At 42.0% G+C, this 27,251-nt stretch overlaps 7 protein-coding genes across 14 annotated transcripts in view; 5 read left to right on the top strand and 2 right to left on the bottom strand.

Moving 5' to 3' along the window:
- Window positions 1-14,955, bottom strand: part of Ac76E (adenylate cyclase type 2 Ac76E) — a 35,340-nt gene extending 20,385 nt beyond the window's left edge. For 2 of the 3 annotated variants that reach the window (XM_015187907.2, XM_015187906.2), the window contains exons 1-2: window positions 14,659-14,955; window positions 3,834-4,189 (exon numbers count right to left, since the gene is read on the bottom strand). In XM_015187907.2, the coding sequence (XP_015043393.2) occupies window positions 3,834-4,035 (202 nt within the window). In that variant the 5' untranslated portion in view covers window positions 4,036-4,189; window positions 14,659-14,955. The remainder of the gene's footprint in view (window positions 1-3,833; window positions 4,190-14,658) is intronic. The other variant, XM_001353975.4, reaches the window with a different exon arrangement.
- LOC26534435 (uncharacterized) lies at window positions 344-1,283 on the top strand. The gene is made up of 5 exons (XM_015187911.2): window positions 344-522; window positions 591-626; window positions 691-776; window positions 846-1,008; window positions 1,063-1,283. Exons 1-5 carry the CDS (start codon window positions 402-404, stop codon window positions 1,143-1,145), a joined length of 489 nt encoding a protein of 162 aa, XP_015043397.2. The 5' UTR covers window positions 344-401; the 3' UTR covers window positions 1,146-1,283.
- Window positions 1,236-2,071, top strand: LOC26532847 (uncharacterized). The gene is made up of 5 exons (XM_015187912.2): window positions 1,236-1,416; window positions 1,500-1,535; window positions 1,602-1,687; window positions 1,738-1,900; window positions 1,956-2,071. Exons 1-5 carry the CDS (start codon window positions 1,269-1,271, stop codon window positions 2,054-2,056), a joined length of 534 nt encoding a protein of 177 aa, XP_015043398.1. The 5' UTR covers window positions 1,236-1,268; the 3' UTR covers window positions 2,057-2,071.
- Window positions 2,142-3,055, top strand: LOC26532482 (uncharacterized). 3 transcript variants are annotated; one of them, XM_015187914.2, is made up of 5 exons: window positions 2,142-2,367; window positions 2,425-2,470; window positions 2,530-2,600; window positions 2,694-2,816; window positions 2,880-3,055. In XM_015187914.2, the coding sequence occupies exons 1-5, from the start codon at window positions 2,241-2,243 to the stop codon at window positions 2,966-2,968; spliced, it is 456 nt and encodes a 151-aa protein (XP_015043400.1). In that variant the 5' UTR covers window positions 2,142-2,240; the 3' UTR covers window positions 2,969-3,055. The 3 variants fall into 3 exon arrangements, with proteins under 3 accessions (XP_015043400.1, XP_033238514.1, XP_015043399.1); XM_015187913.2 differs by having other exon boundaries at window positions 2,159-2,367; window positions 2,425-2,463; window positions 2,654-2,816; XM_033382623.1 differs by lacking the exon at window positions 2,880-3,055 and having other exon boundaries at window positions 2,151-2,367; window positions 2,654-2,707.
- Window positions 14,956-20,813: 5,858 nt separating the features above from the next.
- On the bottom strand, window positions 20,814-24,115 carry RhoGDI (rho GDP-dissociation inhibitor). 2 transcript variants are annotated; one of them, XM_033381736.1, is made up of 6 exons: window positions 23,901-24,115; window positions 22,115-22,326; window positions 21,943-22,052; window positions 21,760-21,874; window positions 21,363-21,368; window positions 20,814-21,281 (listed from the first exon to the last, which is right to left on the bottom strand). In XM_033381736.1, the coding sequence occupies exons 2-6, from the start codon at window positions 22,299-22,301 to the stop codon at window positions 21,085-21,087; spliced, it is 615 nt and encodes a 204-aa protein (XP_033237627.1). In that variant the 5' UTR covers window positions 22,302-22,326; window positions 23,901-24,115; the 3' UTR covers window positions 20,814-21,084. The 2 variants fall into 2 exon arrangements, with proteins under 2 accessions (XP_033237627.1, XP_033237628.1); XM_033381737.1 differs by lacking the exon at window positions 21,363-21,368 and having other exon boundaries at window positions 23,901-24,113.
- A 146-nt stretch (window positions 24,116-24,261) lies between these two features.
- Window positions 24,262-25,666, top strand: LOC6900843 (metaxin-2). Of its 3 annotated transcripts, none has more exons than XM_033381735.1 (3): window positions 24,262-24,491; window positions 24,573-25,282; window positions 25,588-25,666. In XM_033381735.1, exons 1-3 carry the CDS (start codon window positions 24,408-24,410, stop codon window positions 25,592-25,594), a joined length of 801 nt encoding a protein of 266 aa, XP_033237626.1. In that variant the 5' UTR covers window positions 24,262-24,407; the 3' UTR covers window positions 25,595-25,666. The 3 variants fall into 3 exon arrangements, with proteins under 3 accessions (XP_033237626.1, XP_033237624.1, XP_033237625.1); XM_033381733.1 differs by lacking the exon at window positions 25,588-25,666 and adding an exon at window positions 25,444-25,554; XM_033381734.1 differs by lacking the exon at window positions 25,588-25,666 and having other exon boundaries at window positions 24,264-24,491; window positions 24,573-25,393.
- A 449-nt stretch (window positions 25,667-26,115) lies between these two features.
- LOC6900844 (cuticle protein 16.5-like) lies at window positions 26,116-26,709 on the top strand. Its single transcript, XM_002135166.3, has one exon. It carries the CDS (start codon window positions 26,256-26,258, stop codon window positions 26,640-26,642), a length of 387 nt encoding a protein of 128 aa, XP_002135202.2. The 5' UTR covers window positions 26,116-26,255; the 3' UTR covers window positions 26,643-26,709.
- The last annotated feature ends 542 nt before the right edge of the window (window positions 26,710-27,251 follow it).

A 27,251-nucleotide genomic window follows, 5' to 3' on the forward strand; every position in this document is an offset into this window, starting at 1 on the left:
CATTAGCATCTTGATGAGAACTGAAAACGATTCCACGCATGCCAGCTATGCCAGTCATGCCGCACACACACACTCTGAGAGCAGGCAGGCAGGCAGGCAGGCGGCTCTTGGCTAATGCTAATGAGGCCATAATACAAATTGCTAAAATTGAAATTATGCTAAAAAGTTAATACTCTCCGGCCAGATCCCAGAGCCCAGAACCAGGCAGCAGCAGCAGCTGGCTTAGAGCAATCCAAACCACATGCTCTCAAGACTGACGGCACCATGGATGTAAATTACGTATACGCCATGTGTGGCTGATATGGCATTTTTTGCGTTTAATGTCAGTTCAAAATGATGCGTGTACTCGGTTGTTTAATTTGGTATTTTCACAAAAATTTCAGTTATTTTCCTTCCAAGACATGATACTAGCCAATCGATTCTGCTACTGTATGTCCCTGCGGGCGGGCTGCTTTATTCTGTCCATCATCTCAGTTTTCGTGTGCAGCATGCACATTTACAATTTCAATGTCAAAATGGGAGGTAAATAGCTAAAGCAAAATATCTGTTGACTAATTTGATACCCAGAAGTGGCTGCCTGTCTGTCGCAGACAATCATACGAACATTGACTCGGTGGTCTTTCCAGGTACTGCACTGATATCATTCTTTTGTTCTCTTCGATTGAACTTTGAACCTTATTTTCTGGGAAGAGGGCGTCACCCAGATACTGTTCAGACTTATGCCCGAATTTCTAACAATTATTGCCGTCTTTTTCCTGTTGACCGCCCTCACGACGGTGAGTCGAAAGCTGATCTAAATGTAGATCAAATAACCAATTTGATCAATCCCCCCTCCAATGGAATAGAACCTCATACATCTGATTTTGATCACACTCACGTTCGAGGTCACCCAGTTGCTGTATCAGTTTCTATATAGCATTGTAGCCACGGCGCTCAACATAAATGTGACCGTCAGGATGGGTGTCTATTCGAGTGCGGTCTATTGGGGCTTCATTAGCGGCTGGATCGGTGAGATATTGATTAACGATCGGTCTGATATTCCACTAATGTGTGTTGTTGTAGTATTTTCCGCATATTTTGTGTATATTATTTTATCGTACTACCAGAAAACGTTGGCCATGATGCAGCACGAAGTGTCATACTGAAGGCAGTGGGCATTTTGCTGTAATGGAAAATTCCGGCCACGACTGTAGCATACTTTTTCGGGGAGTTTATTGTCTCGAATTGGGGTTATTTTGTGTTCGTTGTCAAAATCAAAATTATATTTAATGTATGAAATGGTATTTGATTGTAATATGTTACGTGCCAAGAAATGCTGCTTCTGTGTGTCCCTGCAAACGGGCTGCATTCTGTTCGCCCTCTTCCAGCTGTTCTGCTCCGGAATGAACATTGACTACATTTTCAACCTATTGAATAGTAAATAAAACCCCCAAACGTGGCCCCCTCCAGCCCTTTTCCCACTACATTTTCCCCTTTTTCTTTTTTTCCTGTTTGGTTAGATACTGTTGCGTATGAGTCCACATATGTGTTTCCAGGTAAGTGGGTTTCCGTTTTTCATTGAGCTCATATTTTGGCCCAACACTGTCCTGTCCTCCATTTAGCCCAGGTAACCCAGACAGTGCTGCAACTTGTGCCAGATCTGTTGACAGTCGTCGCTTCGTTTGTCCTGCTGGCTGCCATCATATCGGTAAGATCGGATCGGTGTGGAGTCTGAAACTAATCTGGCAACTCCTACAGCAATATCTGCCTCTGTTCTGGGTGCCCATGCTGATGCACTTGGTCCAGGTCACATATCTGCTGGTATTCAGCATTATTTCAGCTGCGATGGGCAAAAACTTGATTGTGAACCAGAGCGTCGGGCACAATATAACCTATTGGATATATGTGGTTGCTTGGCTGGGTGAGATGCTGCTTTGTTCTCCACATATCTTGCCTATAATACCTAATGCTCTTAGGAATGACATTGTATTTTTTTTACATCACATACTCTTACTACCGGGAACTAAAGGCTGAGACAGCCCCAAGTGGCAGGGTTGTACAACTATTGGAAATATAATTATTTTTGCTTAAAGTCTAGAAAAAAAAAAGTGTTTATTTTGCGATCATTTCACATCTAAGGATGCCCGGCAACCTGTGTCAGGGGAAAAGACAAGCAAAAACTACAACTACAAATACAAATACAAATTATTATTATTCTGAAATAATTTTATTATTGAAATATTTATTGAAATTAATTGGAAATGTGCCAGGCTGAACAGTTTTTCCAGGCGAAACATTTCTGCCGCTATCTATCGCTACGAAGCGGTGGCCTGATCATAGCCCTCTTCTCCGATCTGTTGGCCATTGTGTCCCTGGCTGGTTTCTTCAGTAAATATATATATATACATGTGTATATAGTAAATATTACTAATTAATTACTTGCAGGGTTATTTTTTGATAGAACCAGCGAAAATATGATTAGAGGTAAAATGTAAATACTCATGACATATGTATATTTTGAAAATATTACTTCCATATTTTTTTGTTCAGAAACTTCCGCCGTCTTTTGGGGTGTCCTACATTTCGTGGCTGCCAATTGTTTGTCCGTTTCCCTGATCATGGTATGTACAAGTGCCATAAAATGATTACTTCTTCTGCAATATCTCAAATGCAGACATCTCCTACTCCGGTTCTGGTCTACATTGTGATTGAAGGCTGCTTCCTGGCATTTACGATCGTCTATGTCCTGCAGAGCGCTGTAATGGCCATCCATTCAAATGCGAACATGTGCATTGGAAATTGTATTGTCTACTGGATATTCGTGGGCATCACTTGGGGTGAGAGTTTACTTTGAATAACCATGAGCAATATTTAGCAGTTTTTGGCCATCTCTTTGACAGTATTATTGCCGTACTTCCTGTACATAACGATTTCAATCTATTTCGCTAAGAAACAAAGGCTCAGAGACACTGTAGACCAGGTGGAATAAGCTGTTCTTCGTTCTTTAAATTTAAGTAAAGTTTTAACAAAGAAAAGAACGCCCAAAAATAAATACCATCGAATGGAAATCAATAAACGTTCTTTCATTCCAGAGGCCCAAGGCAACATCAGCGAAAACTTTGCAAACCAAAGCAAACCAAAGAAAAAACAGTGACATTCAACAGGTTGCCCTCGAGGCCAAGAAAGAACGCAATATTTGCCGAGTTTATATCTTGATTTTCGTTCGAGCCCTCGAGGCCTTCGGTTCGTTTCCCAGAGGTGGCTCTCTCCACAAAATACCAAAGATAATTAACCCTGTCTGACATTTGAGCTTAACCCAGGTAACGCGCCGCTCAAAAATAACTCCAAAATTAATGGGGAAAACTCTGTAAACTATGTGTATTATCATGGCCGTCATTATTTGTTAGTGCCATAATTATTATGAGCTGTGGGCGGTGGGTGGTGGGTAGTGGGCGGTGGGTTAGTGGGGCTAAATTTAATTAAAACAACAAACGTGCGACAGGTCAAAAGGAGTGGGCAGGAGAGAGGAAATGGGTGCGGCGCGGGGCAGCTGATGCGCTATCGTGACAAACCCAAATTAAGTAGAGCCACGGGGTTACATCAGCCAGCCTGGGGGATGGCCAGGGGTACAGCCAGGGATGGTAATTCAATTTCAAGACCAAACCAAGGCAACCAGCAAAAGTCTCGCGCCTAGAGCCAACTGTTAGATGTCGAAAGAAAAAAAAACCGAACCCCACCGAACAAAATAAACCCCAAGAATGCTCACTTTGTGATACTAATTTGATTCGCAGAAGCTTGTCCCATTTCTGGGGGTATTAGGGGTATGGGGGGGGCTTGAGACTTTTGGCACTCACCCGTCGTTCCGTTTTCTTGTTCGCTCAAGTCGGCCAATGAGGCCGACAAAGCCTCCGCCATCTTGGCCGCCGATGATGATGTCCTGGCTGTTGTCGTCATCGTCTTTGGTTGGTTTGCATTTCCGCCGCTTTTCACAATAAGATTCGTTGCATTCGTTGTGCCATTTTCCGTTCTCGCAGCTTCCGCATTCTGCTTTACCATGGCGTGAACGAGTGGGACTTCACCTCACAGCCGCCAGCTGCACGCCCAGATGGCCCCAGTCCCCAGTCCCCAGAACCAGTCCTACACCTAGTCCCCGACGGCAAGAACCCTCGAACACTTGTTGCCGCCTCTCTGCGGAATTCGAGTGAGAAAGCTGCAACGAAACGTCGGATAGAGAGGGAGAGAGAAGGAGAGATAATGGTTTAGTTGGATAGTTAATGGTTTTCCTTCCTACCTGATGCTTAAACTCTTTCTTTCTGGTCTTTTCTTAATGTTAAGTCCTGAATTTTATTATTATTGTTATTCTACCATTTTCTTGCATTTCAGTTAACCGAAAACTTTGCCCCCCAAAACCGAAACTCAAGACATTTCCAGCTGCTGCTTCGACTGGCAGCTCCCAACTTCGTGTACATCTTGTTTGATGTTCTTAAAATGTTGTTCTACTTCGAGAGTTTTCCTTAACGCATTCAGAACTTTTCTTTTCTGGGCAGAAACAATGCTTCTTTCTACCTCTCGTACTCGTGCTAGGACTCGTATGTGCGAGTAAATGTAAGTATATTTGCGTCTTTGTGGGTTCTTCTGGAGAGTGTCTATGCAGCAATTAGAAAAGTTTCAGCCCAACACACTTGAGGACAACAAGAGACAACAAAAGTAACTTTTTTCTCTCTTACTTTTGAGCCAGCACTGGCAACCGAATAGGTGCCCTATAATCGGCAACATACTCGTATTGGAAAAGGGAATCTTTGGGGAATACTTTCGAGTAATGGGCGACATTTTGAGAATTTGAAGAAGGGGCCAAAATCTACCAGAAAAGCCTACAAAATTTGGTTCTTTCAATGCTTAAACTGAAATACAATATCCTTTTTTTTGTAGGAAAAAGAATTGCTTTTCCTTATTAAAAAAATAATAATAATTTTCTTTATAATTAAGAAAAAAAATGTTAAAAAGGAGTATAATTATGACAAGTCAAAATGGTTACCAAAAATCTAAGCTAGGGAAATTTATAGCATTTTTCCTAATGAAATATTTGTTCTTAATGTTCTTATTTCACTATTTTAATAAATCTTTCTTATGAAAAAGATTTCGCCTAAAAATACCAGAAAAATTCTGAAATCATACTGGAAAAAATACCAGAAAAAACATTAGAAAATATTCAATGCAACAAATATTTTTTATGAAAAAAATTTCGCCTGAAAATACTATAAAAATACTGAAATCATACTGTAACAAATATTGGATTCATACCAGAAAAATATTGCACAATTGGAATTATATTCTAGTAATTCTTTGATGCTTCTTTTTAGTTTTTTTTTTCAGTAAATCTTTAAAAAAAGAAGCTTACTGCTGCACGTGAGCCTTCACTGTACATGTTTACAGAGAGAAGCAGTATTTTCAAGTCCTCAACAAGCCCTAAACAATCCTTAAACAAATGTCAGTATGTCGGGGCAACTCAAGCAAAGTTGTCGCATATCCTGCAGGCATGCGACACGGCACTCCTCCGCGCACACATACATAGTTCCCCTTCCAGATCGAGTGAAAGTTTTCCCAGGCCTTGTCAAAGCCCCCCAAAACTAACTGGGAGCACACTTTGGAACTGCTCCTGCTGTTGTTCATTCGGGTTGGCAAAAGTTTCTGCGTTCAGCGTTTCCGCTGGCCACTTAGCTGCATCTTTTGGCCAAGTCCAAGTTAAATTGTGTATGTTTCATTTGGTATGCCGCTGCCACTGCCACTGCCACCGCCACTGCCACTGCCACCGAAACGTTCTAGAGAAAACTGTCATTTTGAAGGGTGAGTGCTGGGGCATGGAGCGTGCCTAATCATGAATATTTTTTAATGGCTCCAACCTCGAACCCAGGCACTTCAGCTGCCACTGCATTGTTTCATTGGCAGCAATTTGAAAATGCTGGAGAGCAAATGAATTGTAAACAAAAGTTCCCGTTGCCAGTTGCGAGTTTTTATGATATCCCTGCTAAAAAGTGTTTATGTAAATGATATATTCTGCCATACTTTGACTCACAAACGAAAGCGATAAAAAGTTCAAGGCTCAGGCAAATAAACAAGAAAGAAAGCGATTTATCTTCTTTCTTTTTTTTGAAATATTCTTCCTGCAAAAATTCCGACCAGTAAATATTCCATGAATGAATTTCTTACTGTTCTTTTGTCCGCATTGGGGGTTTCAATAAATTTCAAGTCTGACAGCCAGCAATGGATCCCATTGAATGTAATGTTTAAGCACTTGAGATATTTGAGATGTGAGGCCAGCCAAAGCGATAGTTGGGCGAATGTGTATGTATGTACATATCTTCCAAGAGGCCCATTCAAATCCATTGTCATTTGTCACCTTAGCCTCCTTCTATCTATCCATTGTGGCTCTGACCTCTAATCTCTGTGCTTTGACGCCGGCCACTTGTGGATTTTCGCATTTTTAAGCAGCCAACAAACGAGCCTGACCCTTGTCCCCCGCACAAAGCACTTGGGAGCAGAGCAGAGCAGAGCCAGAGCCAGCGCCAGAGTAGAGCGGGAAAGCGGCTACCCCGCTGGAACACACCCGTACTCATAAATAAATATACAATACAAATATACAGACGATACGGACGATACAGACGATACAGACGATGCGATATATTGTTGTTGCCGGGGCTCTCGACTCGGTTCTGTTCCATTCTGTGGATTGTTTTGTTTGGCGCGAGTTGTGCTTTTTTTTTGGTTTTTGTTTTTTTTTTTTGCTAATAGTGTGGTTTGTTTATGCCGCACTCTTGTTTTATTCTGGCGCAATTTCAGTGCAAAAATAAAATCAAATGAAAATAAATAAACGTGCTTTGTGCAGTCCACTTAAATTCATATAAAGATTAAGTGTATGGATTGTTTACGGATGGATTGCATCGCCCGGTGCAATATTTACATATCTATCTTCAAAAGTTTTCCTCTTTGATGAGCGAATTCTTTTACAAGTCACTTGGCCCCAAAACGATCGCAATACCCGGCCTTTTCCGTGTGTAAACATTGCAAAAAAAAAAAGAAAAAAAACACAAAATTTATCTGTATTTTTCCTACAAGCCATAAATATGGCAGAGCAGAGTGCATTTCCTTGAAAATCTACATTTTTTCCATAGTTTTATGGCTCCTCGGCGAATGCGGCGTATGAGCAATCTCATTCTCACTTACGGGCGGACCTCTCTTTCGCTCTGTCTCTCTCTGTCTCTATCGAAATTGCACTGAAAGCGAGGGCGTAGCTTTCTCGTCAGCCAATTATCATCATTTTTGCATTTAACTTATTATCATAATTATCATAATATGAGGCAAACGGAAACTCGTCAATTTTTGCACTTTTAATTTTAATTTTGTTTTTCTTTTATTTTTAGCAATGGGGGAAAAAATTCGGCAAATAATTGTCGTTTGTTTGCTGGCCTCCCATCATTCAAACAACAAATATAATATATTTAACCTCCTCCCAAAGAACCTTGCATTCTTCTCCGAAGCGCAGGGGTTTGTTGTGTGTTTGAAATTGATTAAAGTAGCCCCCAACCAAACAGCCAAGCAGCCAACCAAGCCAAGCAGCCAAACATCCAGCAATTCAACCATGCCATCATCCATCCAGCGCAGCGCCTCTCCCCAAACACTCGTACACTTGATTGAGTAAGCGCGAGTGCCACTATGGTGTCTGTGTGTCCGTGTGTGTCTGTCTGTAGCTTGTGCACACATAGATACTCGTACCACACATACCTGCACATGTGTGGTGGTGGTGTTGTTGTTGTTGTATCTTTGACTTTGATCGCGCATGATTAATGATTACGCCTCTGTTTATTGCCTTTCGCCCCTTTGGGGGCCTTGTGGCAGGGGCTTTGAGCAATAAAACGTTTCTTTCCTATCGGGGGATGCTTTTTGGCTTGAGGACTTGGCTGGATTCTTAGATATACATATACGTCCATATATAATTGGTGAAATATCACATCGAACAAAGCCTCAACAGCTGGATAAAATTAAATGATATATATTTTGGAAGTTCCATTAATTTTGCATTCTTTATAAATGAATTGTTGTCTTGTGGAGTCCTCAAACATCATTCAAGCTCTCTGTCATTTGTTAATTTATTAATTTTTGTATCTTGTATCTGTAATAGGTTTATGGGTCTTTTTATGGATGGAACACAGCGCACAGCTCGCACTTACGTCAGTGCCAAAGAAGCAGGCGTACAATTTAATCAACATTTAATTGAAACCACAAACAGAGACACCCCACCCCCCTCCCCCTTCCCCCCACAGACAGAACAAAAAGAACTTGTGGCAAAAGAGAAACTTTTTGAATTGAATGCCAAAAAAAGGCAAAAAGAGACAGAGCGAGAGAGAGAGAGAGAGATCTCGGTTTCAATGCAATTAGATGGCCAGTGCAGCAGGGCTCTCAAGTGGACAAACCATAAATACATTACGTATACGCCACGGCGTACAGAGAACTCTTCAATGGCGAGCTAATTTCTATGGTACGGTTTTCTATGCTGCTCGAGTTGCCAAAAAATATGAATCAAATGTTGCCATTACGTGTGTACATATGTATCGTTCTTGGCTGGACTTGTGAATACTGATTCATTAGGGGCAAACCCCACCCACCCACACCGAAGCGAGTTCCACTGACGCCCTTTGGGCGTGTGTATGGGTGTGGCTGCCTCGTCCTGTGGTTGTCCTGCACTCGGTGGCTGGAGGCGTGACTTCTGTTGTTTCGGTTGATGGTCTTTAATTTGATTTCGCAGAGAATGCAAGACTCTTAATGAACAAAACATTAATTAGGGTTACGCCCATTGTCCTTCGGTTTTGGGCCAACTATTTGGCGATGTGATTTATGAGAGTCCCTCCATGGAATACTTTACCGCAATAGCAATACCAGTTTAAAGCGTTTTTCAGGGACCTTGATGGGGACAATTCAATTAAATATTGCCGCCAGCAGCCCCCCGGAGAGCCCCCCGCTTGGGGGTGCAGCCGGGATGAGCGCATTAAGATATTTTAATTGCTTATTTATGGATCCGAAGGAAGGAAATGTTTGTAGCATGTGCTAAGCGATTTTATTAGCTACCCCCGGCCATAAAAGTTGTCGACATCAAAAGTCTAAAAATACGGCTACCGCCAAAAAAAGAATAAAGGCCAAAAGAACAACACAACAACAACAGAACAACAGGTAATTAAGCAAAAGAAATAAACAATGAAGGAAAGAACTTTGTGAATGCTTCGCGAAATGCTGAGAATCTCATTCAAAAATTCATTTTCCACTCAACCTTTTTGGATACGGTCTGGGCTTCGGACTCAGATTCAGATTCAGATTTTGCCGAAATACTTGCCTGTCACAATAAAATATTTGTGCAATGTGCAAGACAAACTTGATGTTGCCATAAAATTACATTTTTGCGGCCATTTGGGGCGAGGACCGGTGGAGCGGCCTGGCCCAAAGATTTGTGCAAATGCATGCCGTACCCCGCACCCCGCCCACCGCCCACCGCCCACCGTCAAGAGGCAGGCGATGGCTGGCCGAGGCTGCGGCCTCTGCTGAGTTATGGCCAAAAACTATGGTCAAATAAATCAATTCGAAATCTTTTTGAAGAAAAACCTGCCAATATATTGGACATTTGAGTGTCCGACAAGTTTGAATAAAATTGAAGTCAAATATTTGTCTAGAAACTAGAGAACACACAAAATTGAGTCACTAAATAAACCTATGTAGGTCTGAGGTCTGAGGGCAACATTATTATAATAGTAAATACTTTTAAGCTGGAAATCATGTCAACAATTCACACCCCCAACAGGGGAAACAACAACAAAGAGGCCAACAAAGCCTTTCATCTGTACAAAATCGTTTATCGAATTTAAGAGATTTGTATTTTCCACAACCTTAACACCCATGTAAGCCCGATGCTGGGACTCGACCGATTTCGGGCGAGCAAAGCCGCTTAAACAAGACGAATGCCACAGCATTTCCGGGCGTGCCACAACAAATTGATTCTCATTTGGCAGAGAAAATACTCGAATGTATGTTTTATTCAGATTTTCAGTGAATGGGGCAGGGAATAAATGATATAATTTAATGCAATGGAAATATATTTATGCTTTATTTTGGATAAATGCAGCTTTTGTGTCTCTATTTTGATTCAATTTCTGCTTTTTTTAACATCATCAGAAGATGGAACGTGCTTGAATTATTCGTATAATTAAGCGTAAACAGAACAATGTATTTATAGAATTATTCGATAGTATTTGTTCCTTTTTTTTATTGTATTTTATTGAAGTTAAAATTGTAAGATCTATTATTTATTGTTTGTTGCTGTTCCTCTTTGTTCTCGTTAGCCGCCATTAGACATGTTTATTATCATTTTCGTGTCGTGTCTCTGGCGCTCTCTTTCTCAGGGCTCTGAATTTGACTGCCAACATTTGTTGTTGCTGTTTGATTAGGCGTCTAGGTTGACACATGGGGGGCACGGGCACGCGGACTGACAGATGGACAGACGGAGGGACCGACCGAGTGTATAAAATATATGAAAGACACACACACACACACACACACACACTCACAGACGAGCACGCAAGGCACGAGAGACGGACAGAGACACATGTGTTGAAAATTTAACACAAATGTGCAAATTTAATTAAATTCAAACGAGAAATAAATATAAATATATTTTACATACACACACGCACACATATATGTGTGTGCATGTGTACATATATGCAGTGACGGAGATATTATGAAAATAAGAAAATACTACACACACACACACACACAGAGGCAATTGCAATTGTGTACATAAATAAAAACGCAATTTTCACAAATTTTTTTAAACTTGACAAAGTCAAGTCGGAGAGGAAATAGTGTGCAAAAAAAAAATACAGAAAAAGTGTGCTAATCGTACAAACATACGTTTGGTGTATGGTGTACACTAGACAGCAGAAAATTTGGCCCTAAATTCGGGCTGAAAATAAAATATTACTTTAGATTATTTGATAGCAAAAAGACACCAGAAGATCTGCTAAACAATTTTGGATCAATTGGAAACAAATTCCCAAATCTATCCCTCTCTCTCTAAGCAATTAACTTGGGGTTTCATATACCTTTAAAATATGTATGTATATCATTGTAATATACTTGTTTCGAAAGAGACCTGGGGACAAGGTCTCCACAGCACAGTAGTCCATATAATCATCCAAATGAAACAGCTACAAAAAACCACTTGTAATTCCGTACTTTGCTGACCAGTGTGGCCTAGTCAGAGACAGTGGAATATTTGTTGTATCTAGAGGTAGATGTGAGTGCCGCAAATTAGCCTAAACCCCAAACAGAAATCTATTCACATACACGCGAGTATCTGTGAGATATTTGCCCACTTTTACATGGAAAGCCTTAACCCATATGAAACCCAAGAACTAGAGTTGGTTTCCGTATGGTATTCTCCTCATGACTCAGCTAAGGCATGCCACATAATATTTTATGTATTTTATTGGACAGTAAGTATTAGTCATTTTTTGTTTAAACTCTGCTGATAAGTCTAAATATTTCATGTACCTTCTAGACAACGCTCTGGATATTGTTTTATTATACCCGATACTCAAAATGAGTATTGGGGTATATTAGATTTGTGGTGAAAGTGGATGTGTGTAACGTCCAGAAGGAATCGTTTCCGACCCCATAAAGTATATATATTCTTGATCAGCATCAATAGCCGAGTCGATTGAGCCATGTCTGTCTGTCCGTCTGTCCGTCCGTCCGTCTGTCCGTCTGTCCGTCTGTCCGTCTGTCCGTCCCCTTCAGCGCCTAATGCTCAAAGACTATAAGAGCTAGAGCAACGATGTTTTGGATCCAGACTTCTGTGATATGTCACTGCTCCAAAAATATTTCAAAACTTTGCCCCGCCCACTTCCGCCCCCACAAAGGGCGAAAATCTGTGGCATCCACAATTTCAACGATACGAGAAAACTAAAAACGCAGAATCGTAGAAGATGCCTATATCTTCTAGAGTGCAAAATCTGAACCAGATCGTATAATTATTACAGCCAGAATCACGAAAACAATTTCACTCTTTCTCGCTCTGTCTCACTCTAACACACAGGTTTCATGGTCGGTTTTGCCAATTGCAAAATATGAGTTCAAGGATCTCAGAACCTATAAAAGCCAGAGCAACCAAATTTGGTATCCACACTCCTGTGATATCGGACCTTGACCGTTTCCTGTCCAAATTTCGCCACACCCCCTTCCGCCCCCGCAAAGGACGAAAATCTGAGGCAACCACAAATCTCAGAGACTATTAAGGCTAGAGTAACCAAATTTGGTACACACGCTCCTTTAAGATGTCACTATAAAACGTATATCTCAGAATTTCGCCCCACCCCCATCCGCCCCCACAAAGGACGAAAATCTGTTGCATCCACAATATTGCAGATTTGAGAAAACTAAAAACGCAGAATTATAGACAATGACCATATCTATTAGATTGCTGAATCTGGATCAGATCAGATCATTTTTATAGCCAAAAGGAACAAATCAATTTGCAGTGGCTACGCAGCACCCGACGTCACGCTCAGACTGATATTCTGTCTCTCTCGCACGCACTCTTTGTCGTGTCGTTTAATATTAGCGGCCTCTGCCGGAGGAGAGCCATACTGACTTAGTATCGGGTATAACCGTAGAGTTGCGGTGTCCGCAGCAACTCACAACGTTCCACCTCGTTTATATTTTTGGTTGGTGGGGATTGGAGCTTTTGTCTTTTCGATTCATAAATTATACATACACTTGGCAGAAATGTAAAATACAATTTGTCTCATTGGAATTACTGGTAGGCTTCAATGAACTATTTTATCGGCCCTATCGCTTTTGATAAAGGAGTGCCACCCCCGAAAAAACAAAAACAAAAAAAAATCTAAATGAATTTTCAAAGTCTTTTTTCATTCCCTTATCAGATCTGGAAGGGGCGGGGGAGGAGGAGGCATTTCCAAAGTTAATTTAATTTTGCTTTCACATACGATTGTAGGTATGCATAGACCTGGTAGTACTACGAGTATATGGAAAAGCATGACAATATTTTTATAGAATTTTAACTTGGTGTCTTGGCCGGCCATAAAGATAAAAGGCAAAAAAAAAACAAAAAAAAAGGGGGGGGGAGGAAAAAATAGAAACTGGAAAAATGCGAAATACCGAGGTGGGGGCGTTAATTTATTAATGCGGAGCCGCGAGCCAAAACGAAATCGGTGAGAACACTTTTATAACTTGATTTATTTAAAGCCAACAGCATTTGGCAAATGATTTGGCCGAGTTGGTGTTGTTAAGTGTGTGGCTTACGTTTATAAATAAACGAAATATGTTTCATAAATGTGAGGACAAATGCTAAGGTCATTTCATCTGGGTCTTTGTTGATTATACGAGATTTACACTACGATAAAATAACCCTCAAGTTATGAGAACAATGAACTCTTTTAAGTGCATATTTTAGAAATTATTACAATATTGTATGCTGGGGAAAAAAGTCTATTTCGCTGGCTAATCAATCTTCAGCAATTAAGTTAATTTCAAACAACATTGTCATATCCACACTTCTTTCCTCTTCTGCCATCAGAGATTATAAATTAATGAAACAAAAATATATAAAGAAAAAAAAAAACACACACACACACATGTTCAAGTATCTGCGGCTGCTAAATAAATTTATATACGAGTATATTTATTTATATGTATGTACATATCGACGAGTGTGTATGTATATATTTTTGTATCGCTTCTTTCATCAGAGACAGTCACACATACGCGATCATTAACGCGTTCGACCGACGCTTTGCTAAAAATTGCAACAACAACAACAACAAAAACAAAAAATTAAAAACAAAAAATAAACCGAATATAAACCGAAAAGCAGCAGCAAGAACTGACGCAAAGTGTCGCCGCCAGCTGCCAAGTTTTCTTCTTGATTTCCTTCTTCATAAAATAAAATATATATTTAGTTTGGAGACACTTGTTGTTGCTGGTTTAATTTAATCAAGAGCCCAGCCGAAAAGAACTCAAATGAATATAAATATTTTATAGAAATTCGAAATCAGATACGATTAGCACTATCACACACACACACACATGCCAGAGATAGAGAGCCGAGAGTCGAGAGTCGAGAGCGCCGAAGGGAGAGCGCCGTGCTCCGGTTATTTCGATCTGTCGCTGCTGCCCATTGCCCATTCAGATTCAGATTCGATTCGATTCGTTTATTCGCGTTCTCGAATCGCAAGTATTTTTAGAAACTTATGCAGTTGCTCTTGAGCTGGGAAATTAGTTACACTCGATTGTGGGAAAGCAGGCGGTGGGTAAACAATATTTTTTTTTTTGTTTTTGCCGGTTTTCTGGCAAAAAAAAACATTTTAGAAAGGGTTTAAAGCTTGGCTTTCAAACAAAAAAAAATCATCTAATTTATCACGAGTTTTTTTGTTTAGTTACTTGTGGCTTAAGAAACTTTGGCACCTTCGAAATTAGAAAACCTATTGTTTAACCAAACTCTCGTTTCCTCTTTCAGCACTGCACATTTTGAAATAAGTACCGTTCGTTGGGAGTTGGGGGTTTGCCGGGCATTTTCTTTGAAAATTTCGAATGGCGCTGCTTGGCGGCATACAATACCTAATTGCTGGATGATACTCCTCCGCTGTACAGATTATTCCCAGTTGTATATACAATATCAATGGAATATATTTGAACATATAGGCATACACATGTGTAGGGCCACTGCTCGATGGCAGATGTTGTTTAAAAAAAAATTCACATTCACGCTCACTTAAAACACTAAAGCAAAGGCAAGGAAACGCGCGAAATCGGCACCGACTGCCGAGCGCCAAAAATCGAGAACCGAAAACCGAAAAACCGAGAACCGCACGCAACGCCAACCGTGGACGTTCTAATCAAAATTGGATGAGAAACGAAACCGAGTGTTCAACAAGCAACATGTTGCCGACCTTGCTTGCCAGCGAGCAGAGAGCGAAGCAAAACGTGGAGGCAGACCAGAGCGAGAGAGAGAGAGAGACAGCGACTAGCGCTAGTGGCTCTGTTTTGGTTTTACGCTTTCGTTCCATTAGCAGTTTCTCATTATAGGGGGTCCACTTTCACGTGTGCCTGGCAAATGCAAACTGCTGATTTTCTGCCCCCAGCCACGATAATCTACGATAATCTTCACAGCAAATGAGTTTGTTCGCTTAGGGGAAACTTGAACAGCAAACAGCAGGCATGGTCGATCGCGTAGGAGATAGAGGAGATTTTGTAGATTTTGTAAGCGAAATATATAGAGAGATTCCTTTGTTTTCTGATCTCTGATAAAAGATATATATCTTAGAAACGATGGACTTGAATTGCAGTCAGTAAAATATTGTAGGAAATATAAGAACCCATCACATGTAATCCCAGTTCGATTATGACCTTCTTTAATCCCAAAATCCCACTGCATAGTGTGTTATCCAGCTGTCAATTAATCCTGTCTCAAGATTAAACTTTCCTTCCGAGCTAATGAAATCTGATTAATTTCAATTTAGAGCAGCCAATCTAGGGACGGAAAGAATGGACTTTTTCCATGGCATGGGATTCCGTGTTGAGGCTCCATTTCCACAGAAGTTCGATGTGCAGCTAATGCAATTGACACTCGCCTCCACTTCAACCTCAATTTCCTGGAATTAAATTAGTTACTGAGCAGCTCCCAGTGTCCTCAGTTCCCAGTCCCCAGTCCCCAGTCCCAAGTCCCAAGTCCTCGTTGTTAATTTCAGCTTAGCAGGATATTGTCAGCACTCGTTTCCCTTTCCCTTTCGCCATACCCTTGCCCTTACCCTTACCCTTGCCCTTGCTCGGCGGAACCGGGAGGTTCAGTTGCATCTGGCCGGGGACTAGCATAATGTTTGAGCTACTCTGTTGACACACAAACACCTACACAAAGTGGGGTGTTTGCTGGCTGTGCAATTTCCGACTGACAACACGAGGCGTATACGTAATGAACTTTGACAGTGCCGCCGTCTGTCCCATGATTTGGCTGCCATCCAATGGTTGGAATTAAATACTCGCATCACAAAGTTTCACAGACAATACGATTGTGATTTGTAATTATGGAAACCATCTATTTGCATTGAAATTATTTGTTACAGCATTTTCATGGCGTTTCATTAATTAAAATAATTACGAAAAATACACCTTGCCTGCTCCCAAGACCCACATTAATGCCCCAAATGGACAGCAATGCCCCAGACAACATATTCATGGAGCCGGTGGCCCCAGCTGTGGGGACTTGGATGTGCATAAATAATAATGGACTTACGGTTGACGAATCAACAAAAATAAAATCAGCTTAAAGTATCAGACACCATTAAGGGCCAATTTTGACTGTGTATAGCCCTAGCCAAGCCCAAGGATCAGACCAAATTAACTAATTGAAGGCCCACAATGGACTTTGCATAAATTTTGTGAGCTGAAACGGATACGGGGGATACGGGGGATACGGATGGGGTGTCTGGCCACCCAATATGCGATTGAAGATGCGCCCGATAGCCCCGATATGCTGGTAATTGGCTGTCCCCAAGGTCAAGGTGGAGGCGTCAGCGCGGCTCTCTGGTCATGACTCTCCCCCAGGTCTCTGGCATGCATAATACATTACCAGATCGAAATCAAAACATGTTTACCTTCGCTCGACGCTCTTGAAAGTCACTGTCGGGTGGCCATCGGAAGGACACTGCTCAGACAGCTGCGACGGCAAGCCGAATAAAATTACTCAATCCCCTCGAGCAGCTGTTGCTGGTGCCGTGGGAGTTTCAGGGGGAGGGGGGGGGCCACAGCCATAGTCGTGGGTGGGCAATCTCTTGGTCTTGAATTTATAATAGATTCAACGGTTTTAAATATATTGTATGTTGGTCAAAGGGTGGGGACTTTCCGCTGTACAAATTCTGATTTATTTGCCAACAGATGTATAGGATTGATTTAGCTGTATTTCATTTAAGTGCAGTGCTGCAGTACCGCTGCTCATAAATCAATGGCCTGGGTGGTGCCACCTCCTGTTGCGTTCCATGGCCTAGTAGTGGTGGTGCCTTGAAAGTGGTAAATTATATTTTAATGAACGGCTATTAAGTGTCAGCCCATGCCAGTCGATATTACCACTAACGTTTCTTTCTTATCCATTTTTAATTGAGGCTTGCGCGCCCTTGAACTTTTCCTGTCTGGGCGGGGGGAAATCAATTTCAGCTTCAAGCTACAGCAAAAAGGGCTTCTAATAACTCAGTTCTCACGGGAAGAGGGAAAGGGCAGAGTGGAAAGTGGCAAAGGTCTAAGTATATAGTGAGAGTGAGTCGTCAGTTTGGGCACGACATAAAGCCTAATTACGAAGTGTTCTTTAATTAGTGCGCTTCACTTAATTACAAAACGCTAAAAACTGCAAGCTCAACAGCCATCTACAGTGCCTGGGAAAGGAGAGGGATCTCTGACTCTGCCTCTGTCTCCTGCCCCAGCCCCTGCCCCTTCCCCAGCCTGTGTATCAGAGTGTGCGGGTGGTATCTGCTTGTGGCAACAGCTTGTTGACATCCCCATCCTCTGTGTGCGAAATCGCTGGCTTCACACTTTCCAACTCAAAGTCTGAGATGTTTCAAATACGTATACGACGAAAGGGTTAAATTACCCGAATTAATATTATATTTTCCGGCAACTCACATTAAACCATAAAGAACAAAGAATGCCGTCGCTGCCGTTAAGTTGAGTTGCGATGAGTTGCTGAATTATTAACCAACTTCCAAGTAATGAAACCCTCTTTCATGTAGAGCCCTGAGATGGCTTAGGGTTGGAATTTGACTCTGGAATATAAGGTATACTGGAACCAGAAACCGTCTCACCTGGACGACCCTGGACGACCTCTCTGCCTCGGCCTGCCCATTATCGTCTAACCAGGAGACGGAATGCTAATACCAAAAATCAATGTCGTCTCCCCGAAAATGTAGATGAGGCTTCACCACCGACCTTCGACCGCAAGTCCATTTGAATAAATATATTCACAAATCATGCAATTTCCTGCCAACTTCGAATGAATCTCTGGCGCAACAAAAACGAATATACAGAGGGGGAACAAACAAAAAAAAAACAAATTCAATATAAACGCAAATTATTTTTGCTATCCGTTGGCAGTCGCCAGGGTAATGCTGAACTTTGAATTGTGTCCTGCTGGCCGGTCGCCGGCCTGTGTTGACGTACGATATGCCCCCTAAAGAGTGGCGGGGCTTAAAGCCCCGACTCACGGACAGTTAAATCGGTCAGAAAATGTAAATAGTACGATTCGACGGAGAGAGTTTGTGTGGCCTTCCTTTCAGCTATTTCCTTTAATGTTAAATAAATTAAAGTTTGGATAAATAATATGTGTTCGAGTATTAATTGATGGTTTTCCCTTCATCCCTTCAAGTGCAATATAAACGAAGCAGCCCTCTAGCTATCCCAACTATCTTAAGCAGCCACGCCGACACATGGCGTTGAATTAAATTCATCATACGCCACATTAGCCGGGGTCCTGCCCCTCGCAATCGGCAGGAAATCAACTTTCGCACGTTTCGCCGTGTCGGGTGCCGGCCCGCATACGAAATGGGTAGCTCGAATCTTTGGTAGATTTAATTAAGTTTAAATAGGCTTAACAGAAGCCAACATAGTCTCCACTTGGCAGGAGGGAGCACCCTTAAATATATCAGACATTAATTGTCAGCTATGAAAATTATGATATAGGGTCTTTTCCCTTATAAATTATCACACAATATCAAAAAAAGGAGACCGCAGAAAAGGACTCTGCCTGCCATACAGGACAAAATATGTGTAAAATAAATATAATAGTATGGGCCGACATCTGGCGTATTTTATGGCAGCATTCCTGCCCTACATGGACCGGTCAGCCCCAATGCAACAGCTGCCAATAAAGGCTGGGAGCTGGGAGCTGGGAACTGGGAACAAAATGGACGCCAAGGCCGCCATATGCACTTCCCAGCCATGCGTGTGTGCACATTGCCTGTTGCGCCTCGTTTCCTTTTTGATTTCATTTATTTTCTACTTTATTATCCCCATTTTTTTGCAGCATTTGGATTTCCTTTTTTCAGTGTGTCTTTCTTCTTTTTTTTTTTTTTTTTTTTTTTGTTATTGCAACATTCCAGTGAACTTTATGCCCGGATGCAATGGACCATAATGGGGGGGGCGGACAATTGCCGGCATCAGGCTAAAAGGCCACAGTGACACACAATCCGGTGTCTGGGATTGCTGCACTGGATGAACAATATGGAGCTGGTGGAGCGACTGTCAATCATTCTGCTCTTAACGGACGGAGATGGACAGCGGCATTGTCAGTTGGAGTGGAATCGGAAGCTCTTCAATCTCTGCTCTTGCCCCCCAAATCAAATATGAGCGGAAGCATTCATGAATTGAATTTCAAATACCAATGGACTGGCTTTAAATGTCGGGAAAACTTACAAAGTGAGTCCGAGTCTCTTCTTCGAAGCGAACTTTTTTACCTTTAAACCGTACAAGATTCCTGAATTATTTTGTTTTTGTTGCTTTTTTCGGCGGAACAATGAAATGAAAACAATCAACAGAATAAATAAGAAATCTTGCTCCAAGGAAGCTTTTAAAGCGGATACCTTTTTGGCCATGGTGTGGTGTGGTATGGTATGACAGCAAGCTCAAAGGTTTCCTTTCCGCCATTTACTGGGTATGCCTCAAGGGTTTATTCCAGAAAATTATTACTGCTGTTTTTCTTACATTCCGCGCCTTGGATTTCGCTTTCTTCTTTCGCCAAATCGCGCCATTTACAAGCAGGCAATTTATTTATTCATTCTTTTAAGATAAATGTGCGTTTGAATATTTCATTTCATTTCATTTCGGTTCGGTTCGTTGTTCTCTCCTGCATTCAAAGACTGCCGCCTCGAGTGTTGGGCCACATGTTGCGCGCTGCCGAGTGCAACAGTTTAGCTGGCAACATGTTGCCCGAGCGAAATGGAATATAAACAGAGAGGACAAAGCCACACAAGTTTTGCTCTCCGTACGTACACCCCACAGAAATAGTTGGTATGCACGGCGTATGAGTAATGCGAGTTGTACCTTTGACTTCCACCAACAATTTATGACGTTTACTTCGGGGCAACGTCAACAGATAAGCAGCATTATAAAGTGCCGAGGCTACTGTATAATTTGCTCTCAGTGGGTGTCTAAAAAACATCAACAATGTGTGCCCATATATATTTAAATATATTTTATTTTTATTGCTCTTCAGTTGCACTCATTCTGCTGCATTCGCATAAATTTTACACAAAAAATACACAGAGATAGTTAAGTTATACAGTTAGAATATAGTTTAGAGTTCAGTGTGGGATCCCCCTTTTATGTAGACTTTACAGATATCAAATGCATTATTGTAAGGTAACAATTTCCAGTTACCAGTTCCAGATCCAGTTTATTGATTGAATGGATCCCCTCTGGGCTGGGCATGGGCTTCCCCTGCAGTTTCAGTTGAAAAGAATAAACGCTTTCCTCTCATTAAATGTAAATACATGGCGAAAATGCATACAACTTTCTTAAAGTTCTTATTACTCATCAGAATTCAGCTGGAAATGGGGGTATATGTTAGACATATGCAATGGCATGCAGAGGCCGACTGATTGACTTGACTTGACTCGACTTGGTTTTGACTTGAGTGGATTGACTGGATCTCTTTGTGGGTGACATTGGGCGAGAATTGCTCTTCTTTTACACACATTCCATTGGATATCAAATGGATATAAAAATACTTATCGTGGCTTTACATTTAACTCTTTAGATACAAAAATAGTTTCATTTTAATACCATTCACAAAAATACTTGACGATCAATTGGTTGGCTTCTTTTTCTTTTTGTTGGAAACTCGCGTTTACAGATTTTGGAAACAAAAAATAAACTAGTAACATGACAATTTTGGGGAAGAAACAAAAAAAAAAAAAATTGTATATGCTGTGTGTCTGTGTCTATGTCGGTGTGTGTGTGTGGCGTGTGTGTGTGTGGGTTTCTATGTGTGGTGTGTTTCCCGCCTTATGCCCAGTCCTTTTTGATCTCAAAGGTCCAGTCCCACTCCAAATGTATGTGCTTGTCGTCATCCGTGAAGATCGAGCTGACCGAGTAAGTGCCGCGCGACAATGTGCCGGAGGGCGCCTCCTCGGCGGGCGTCAAGTAGAACTGAATTTCCTTTTTCGGCGGATACGAGCCAACCATGTGCTTCATTTTGTCGACTATGGGAATGGAGAGAAGTAAATGGATTATTCACGAAAACAAGAACAAATCTCTCAAGGAGTCTTCGACCACAATCTTACCCACAACTTAACGCAAGGCAATATAATTATCCAACAAAAAAGGGCAAGGCATACAAGGACAAAGGGACATTGATCAGCACATGATTATGGTAAAAATGGCAAACGTAATAAGCACTATGTAGACCACACTGAAAATTCCGCAGAGCAGGCTAGTGCTATTGAAGGTGCTATTCCCCATACTGTAGCGGACAGAAGTCTATCAAGAACTGATGCCTTTATGGGCGAAAAAAAAGCAAACGTGGAATGTGGCCACGCGAAACGTGAAGTCCCAAAAGTGCACGGCACAGTGTACGCACTGTACAATGAACCAAATACTCGTTCAATGGAAAACATTTCGATTGAAAGGAAAGTCCCCCCACACTCCTGGCTGTAGATCCATTCAAATCGAATCACTTACCGGGCATGCCAAAGCGAGAGGTCTTTTGCACATACTTAAGGCCGTGAACGATTTCACGTTGCACAATAAAATCAATGCGCACCTTGTACTGAACACCTTCTTTGATCACAAAAAGCTGTCGGGAAATAGATGTCAATAGGTCAAATGGATTCGTTGATGGGGATCAGTCATGATGCGCTCTACCTGCTTTTTCAGCTGACTAATGTCGCCAGTAAGATCCAATTCCATATCATCGCGTCCCTCCACAACCAGCGCCAGCTTTTTCACAATCACCTTGCGCGGATCATTGGGCTCTAGAGATGAAGGGTAATTGGATTAGCATTCGATAGGCTTTGTTTTAATTGGACTCTCTTACCGACAACAATCTTCTCGGTCTGGGCTGCGCCCAGGAGGGCCTCCTTGTAGCGTCTCAAACTCTCATCCTCCTGATCGGCGGCCATGATCTCCTCGATGGTCTTCTCCGGCGGTGCTTGGTAGTTGGCATCGTGCACATCCTCATCATGATGGTCGGGATGGGGTTGTTGCTTCTCTGTTTCGGCCATGGCTTCCTCTCTCTTACCTAGGGGGCTGCAAAACAAAGTCCGGTTTGTTTGTTTATCAATCGAATACATTTATATCGGTAAGATTACGCATAATTTTTCCTAGTTGAGAGTTTTTTTTTTTTTGTTTCTTTCTTCTTGTTTAGCATTTCTCTCTGCCTCTTTTATCCCTCCTCTTAATGATTCATGTGGGTCATAGGGATATTTTTAGTAGTGTGAGTAACATGAGGGCACGATAATGGTTTTGTTCTAAGTATACATACATATGTATCTACATACATATGTATATTCCCTGGAGATCAGCAGGACTAGCAGATAAAATGGATTGCCCTTTTATCATTCAATTTTCACCACAATGCTGCCCACCAAATGTTAGTCACTCGATAATATTGATTAAATTCCAATTATTAACACATTGATGAACTGTGGCTTGGAGAGGCGATGGATGGGGCCTGGCGTGGAGGTGGGGATGGGGGGCCACCGCCGGGTTGCAGCTGGCAGATGTCCCCCCGCATAGAAAACAAAAAGGTCCCAACCAAATACGGACGCACAAAGGCAGATAAGGCAAAAGGCACACTGACAGAGTGTGAGGTGGGGGGTGGGGGGTGGGGGGAGAACGGCATTGAATTATATTGACCAGAACGGGCGTTAAGCGAATACGACCAGACCGACGCCTCCAGCCACACGAACACATGTATGTACATATATGCATATGTATATGTATGTACTATGTATGCATGGATGTACATACATACATACATGTATGTATGGGGACGAGTATGTTCTGGCGGTAGTTTATTATCTTGCTTTTGCTTTTCATTATTTTTCATTATCTAAATACACGTCGCTCGCTTTATGCCCATTTTCAATACATGTTGGACCGATAATAGTATTCAATTCTCCAGATTTGGATTGAAGAGCAGAGAGTACATGCGAATGGAAATGTTATTAATGTTTGTTGCGAGATAATTAAAGTTTATTTTTATATACTACACGTACTGTTCTATATGTGCATAAAACAATAAATATTAAGCTGATTTTTGTTCGAATTAAGATAGAATCTGTATCCGATGCTGACCAAACAAAATCCACCAATTCCAAACAAAAATTCCAATAGATAGATTGCTATAGTGGAGCAATACAGGGGCAGGGACGCTGCCCAGAGACCCCCCGTCAAAGTGCTCACTCGCTTGCTCGCTCGCTTTGTGTGTTGTAGTCTGGTGTGGTGTGGTGTGGTGCGGTGTGGGGGGATAATTCAAGGAAAAGTAAAAAACCATGCCCAGTTTTGATAAAGAAATGTGCACGGCCAGAAAAATGTTAAGACCCAGACGCACATAAATACATACATACATACACGTATGTACACATGCATATGTATGAATCACACACTAACACACACGGGGCCGGCAAATGATCGTCATTCGGTTTTGGTGATTGTTTGCAAGTAAATTCTTTTTTTTTTTTGGGAGTGGTTGGTGCCCTTGCGGGCAGATAAGGAGCATTTATTTCAATTCGAATATTATTGGAATGCATTGGAACGCAGTGCAAGCACACAGTCGGTGGCATCCACACAAAACGACAGCGAAAGCCGCGCGCACTCACCTTTTTAATTTGCAAATTAAGTAATAATTGCCGTTTCTTTTAGCGTTTCCTGGCTGTTGCGTGAACAACAACTAATACAGGTAATTATATGATTTTGTAATATATTTAATAAAATACAAAACAACGCAAAAAACACAGAAACAAGAAAGAACGAAGGCGGAACAGTGAATAAGCAGTGTTGTTAATCGTTATCTTTCTGGCTGAAACCGATTTCGATTTCGATTACATACAGCTGTTCCATACAGGGCTGCCCTGGAATTTCAAATGTTATCAAAAGCGCAACGAAAATAACTTTTCCAAATTATAATAAATTTACTTTAGATATAATTAATGTGATAATTTCAAAAGAGAGTTTTCATAAAGCAAGCAAGCAAATTGACAACCAGTTGACTCCATGAATTGATATATTATATCGATAGTATGCGATTGTCACGGCGTGTCACGAAACGCAGCTGTTTTTGATTACTTCATCGCTGTGCTGGAAATTGTGTGTGGAATTTGAAGAAAATGCCATCTGTATTATTAAGCCAACTGGCCACCGCCAACAAGCTGTCCGTGGAGCCATGGCCAGAAGACGCCACACTCTACCAGGTAGGCATCCCATCCCAAACACGCAGCCGGTGCAAATCACAAGCCTCATGCATTCCTCTCGCAATTCTCTTTCGCGGCTAGCCCTATGAAGTGGAGCAGATCTTATTGCCGGAGAACGCCAGCTGCCTGGCCGTGAAGGCATACCTCAAGATGTGCAACTTGCCCTTTGACGTGCGCACCTGCGCCAATGCAGAGCACATGTCGCCAGGTGGCCGCATGACCAAGCTGCCCTTTATCCGAGCTGGGGCATTTATCTTTGCCGAATTCGAGCCAATCGTCAATTTTGTTGAGCAGAAGGAGATGGCCATCGGTAACCTGCAGGACGAGGATGAGAAGGCCGATATGCGGACATATGTGTCGCTTGTGGAGAACATCTTCACCATGGCCGAGCTGTACATCAGCTTTAAGAACGAGCGCGTCTACAAGGAGGTGACAGCCCCGCGCAATGGCAGTGTCTATCCGTGGCCCATGAACCACATGCAGAACTATGGCAAGCGACGCAACGCGCTCCGTTTGCTGAAGGTCTACCAGTGGAACGACCTGGACATAGAAAACGTCATTGAAAAGGTGGCCAAATGTTGCGAGACGCTCGAATACAAACTGAAAGAGTCCCCCGACACGCCCTTCTTCTATGGCGAACAGCCCTGTGAACTGGATGCCATCGCCTTTGGACATCTCTTCAGCATTCTGACCACCACGCTACCCAACATGGCGCTGGCCCAGACCGTGCAAAAGTTCAAGCACTTGGTGGAGTTCTGTCGCTTCATCGATGACAAATACTTTCAGACCAGGTGCCTGCAATGAATTTATCTTAAGTTTTTTACTTTTGGTTGTATCATTCTGTATCACACACAAGCAGGCAAAAAAATGGCGGCATAAATGCAAAATTATAGTTTATATCATTTTGTTTTGTTTTATTTTATTTTATTCTTTTTTTGTATTTTTAATCCAGCTTTGTACCTTGCTGATATATAAGTTGTGCCACCGATTCGAGACGCGTGAAGAGTTCTTTTGAGTGCATTTTTATAAAAACAGCTCTATAGCTCATTGAATGAACAAATTACTTACGATATTTTTCTATTAAATATATTTTCAGAAAGTAAATCGACTTCATCTAAAGTTGTTTGTTGTTACTGAAAATATGTGTGAATAAATTGCCTTATATTTATATTCTATTAAAGTAGTAATTTACAGTCTTAACACAAGTTGGAATTGACAATTGAGAGGTCAAAGCACCGCTCCAAGGTTAAGCTGTACAACAAAATTCGTGTTATTATGAATTGTTGCACAGATTGCCTGCATTTTCAACAGCAAAGAACTAATCTTAGTCTATGCTATAAGAGTGATGCGTACTCAAGTCAATCTATGGTACATCTATTCCATCTTACACCATAACAGCGCAAGAGGGAGCAGCCGAAAAGCAGGCACAAATTGTCGCCATGCCTCAAGCATAAGAGGAGAAAGAGTAATCCATTTGACACGGCTTGGAGTGGTAATAGCCGACAAACATTGAAGGCTAGGTTCTGTCACAAAGGTGCGGCGGCAGAGGATTGAATCCGCATTCAATGAACGTTACCATGCAGAAACTCAATGCGGACGCAATTGTGTTCTAATTTAGTTTTCGGTTGTTATTGGGAATGCCTAAGCCGTAAACCCGTTTGGCCAGGCAGGCCTCCCCCGGGCCAATTCGGACTATAAAACGATCGAGCTAATTGGGAAACAGCATCAGTCACTGACAAACCAACCAACTCGAAACAGTTCAACATGAAGTTCCTCATCTGCTTGGCTCTCACCTTCGCCGTTGCCCAGGCTGGCTTCCTGGCTTCCTCTCCGGTTGCCACATACGCTGCTGCGCCGTCCTATGCTGCCACCTATGCCGCTGGACCCGTGGCCTACTCGGCTCCAGTGGCCACGTATGCTGCAGCTGCTCCTGCTTATTCCACATATGCTGCTGCCTCTCCGGCCTACTCAACCTACGCTGCAGCTGCTCCAGCCTACACCTCGTCGGTGTACGGTGTCCGCGCCTACACCGCTCCTGTGACCACGTACGCAGCTGCTGCTCCTGCTTACACATCCTATGCTGCGGCTGCTCCTGCGTACACCACCTATGCTGCTCCGGCCATTGTCAGCCCATTCCTGAAGAAGAAGTAAACACCTTCCACCCTGCCACCATTCCACCATCAAACGACAACCAAATAAAGAAAGATTGTGTAATCCACATCCGTTTACCTGCCCAGTGGGGTCTACAGTAGATTGTATAATGCAGTTGCAGATTGTTTAAATCGACATTCGAATGCCGATATCAATTGGTATATATCGATATATAGTCGATATCAATCGCGTTTCAATTGGAATTTTTCTCTTTACTTCTTGTTGCGCCTCCAATCAGAAAGCAATATAAGCTGTTAAAATTTGTATATAAATTAGTTTTAATTGCATAATTATGCCTATTAATGGGCGACACGAATGTGAAGAAAAGGAACATTTGCTCGAAGTAAGCATTACACAATTACATGCAAATTATTGCATGTTATTATCAGTTGGATGATTCACCAGATGCAAGGGAGAGGTAGAGCGGATGTGGGAACGTCGATAGCCAGTTGAGTCCAAGCTTAGGGTTCAACTGAATGAAAATATAGTGGCGAAACTAGTTTTAAATTGTAGCTGCCACCGTGAGCAAAATGAGCCGCGACAAACGGAAGAACGACGTCCCGTTGCTAAAAATAGTTTCATATAATATCCGTGGTCTACAAAGCAAAT

Source organism: Drosophila pseudoobscura, chromosome X (genome assembly GCF_009870125.1).
Source record: "Drosophila pseudoobscura strain MV-25-SWS-2005 chromosome X, UCI_Dpse_MV25, whole genome shotgun sequence".
In the NCBI taxonomy this organism is placed as follows: domain Eukaryota; kingdom Metazoa; phylum Arthropoda; class Insecta; order Diptera; family Drosophilidae; genus Drosophila; species Drosophila pseudoobscura.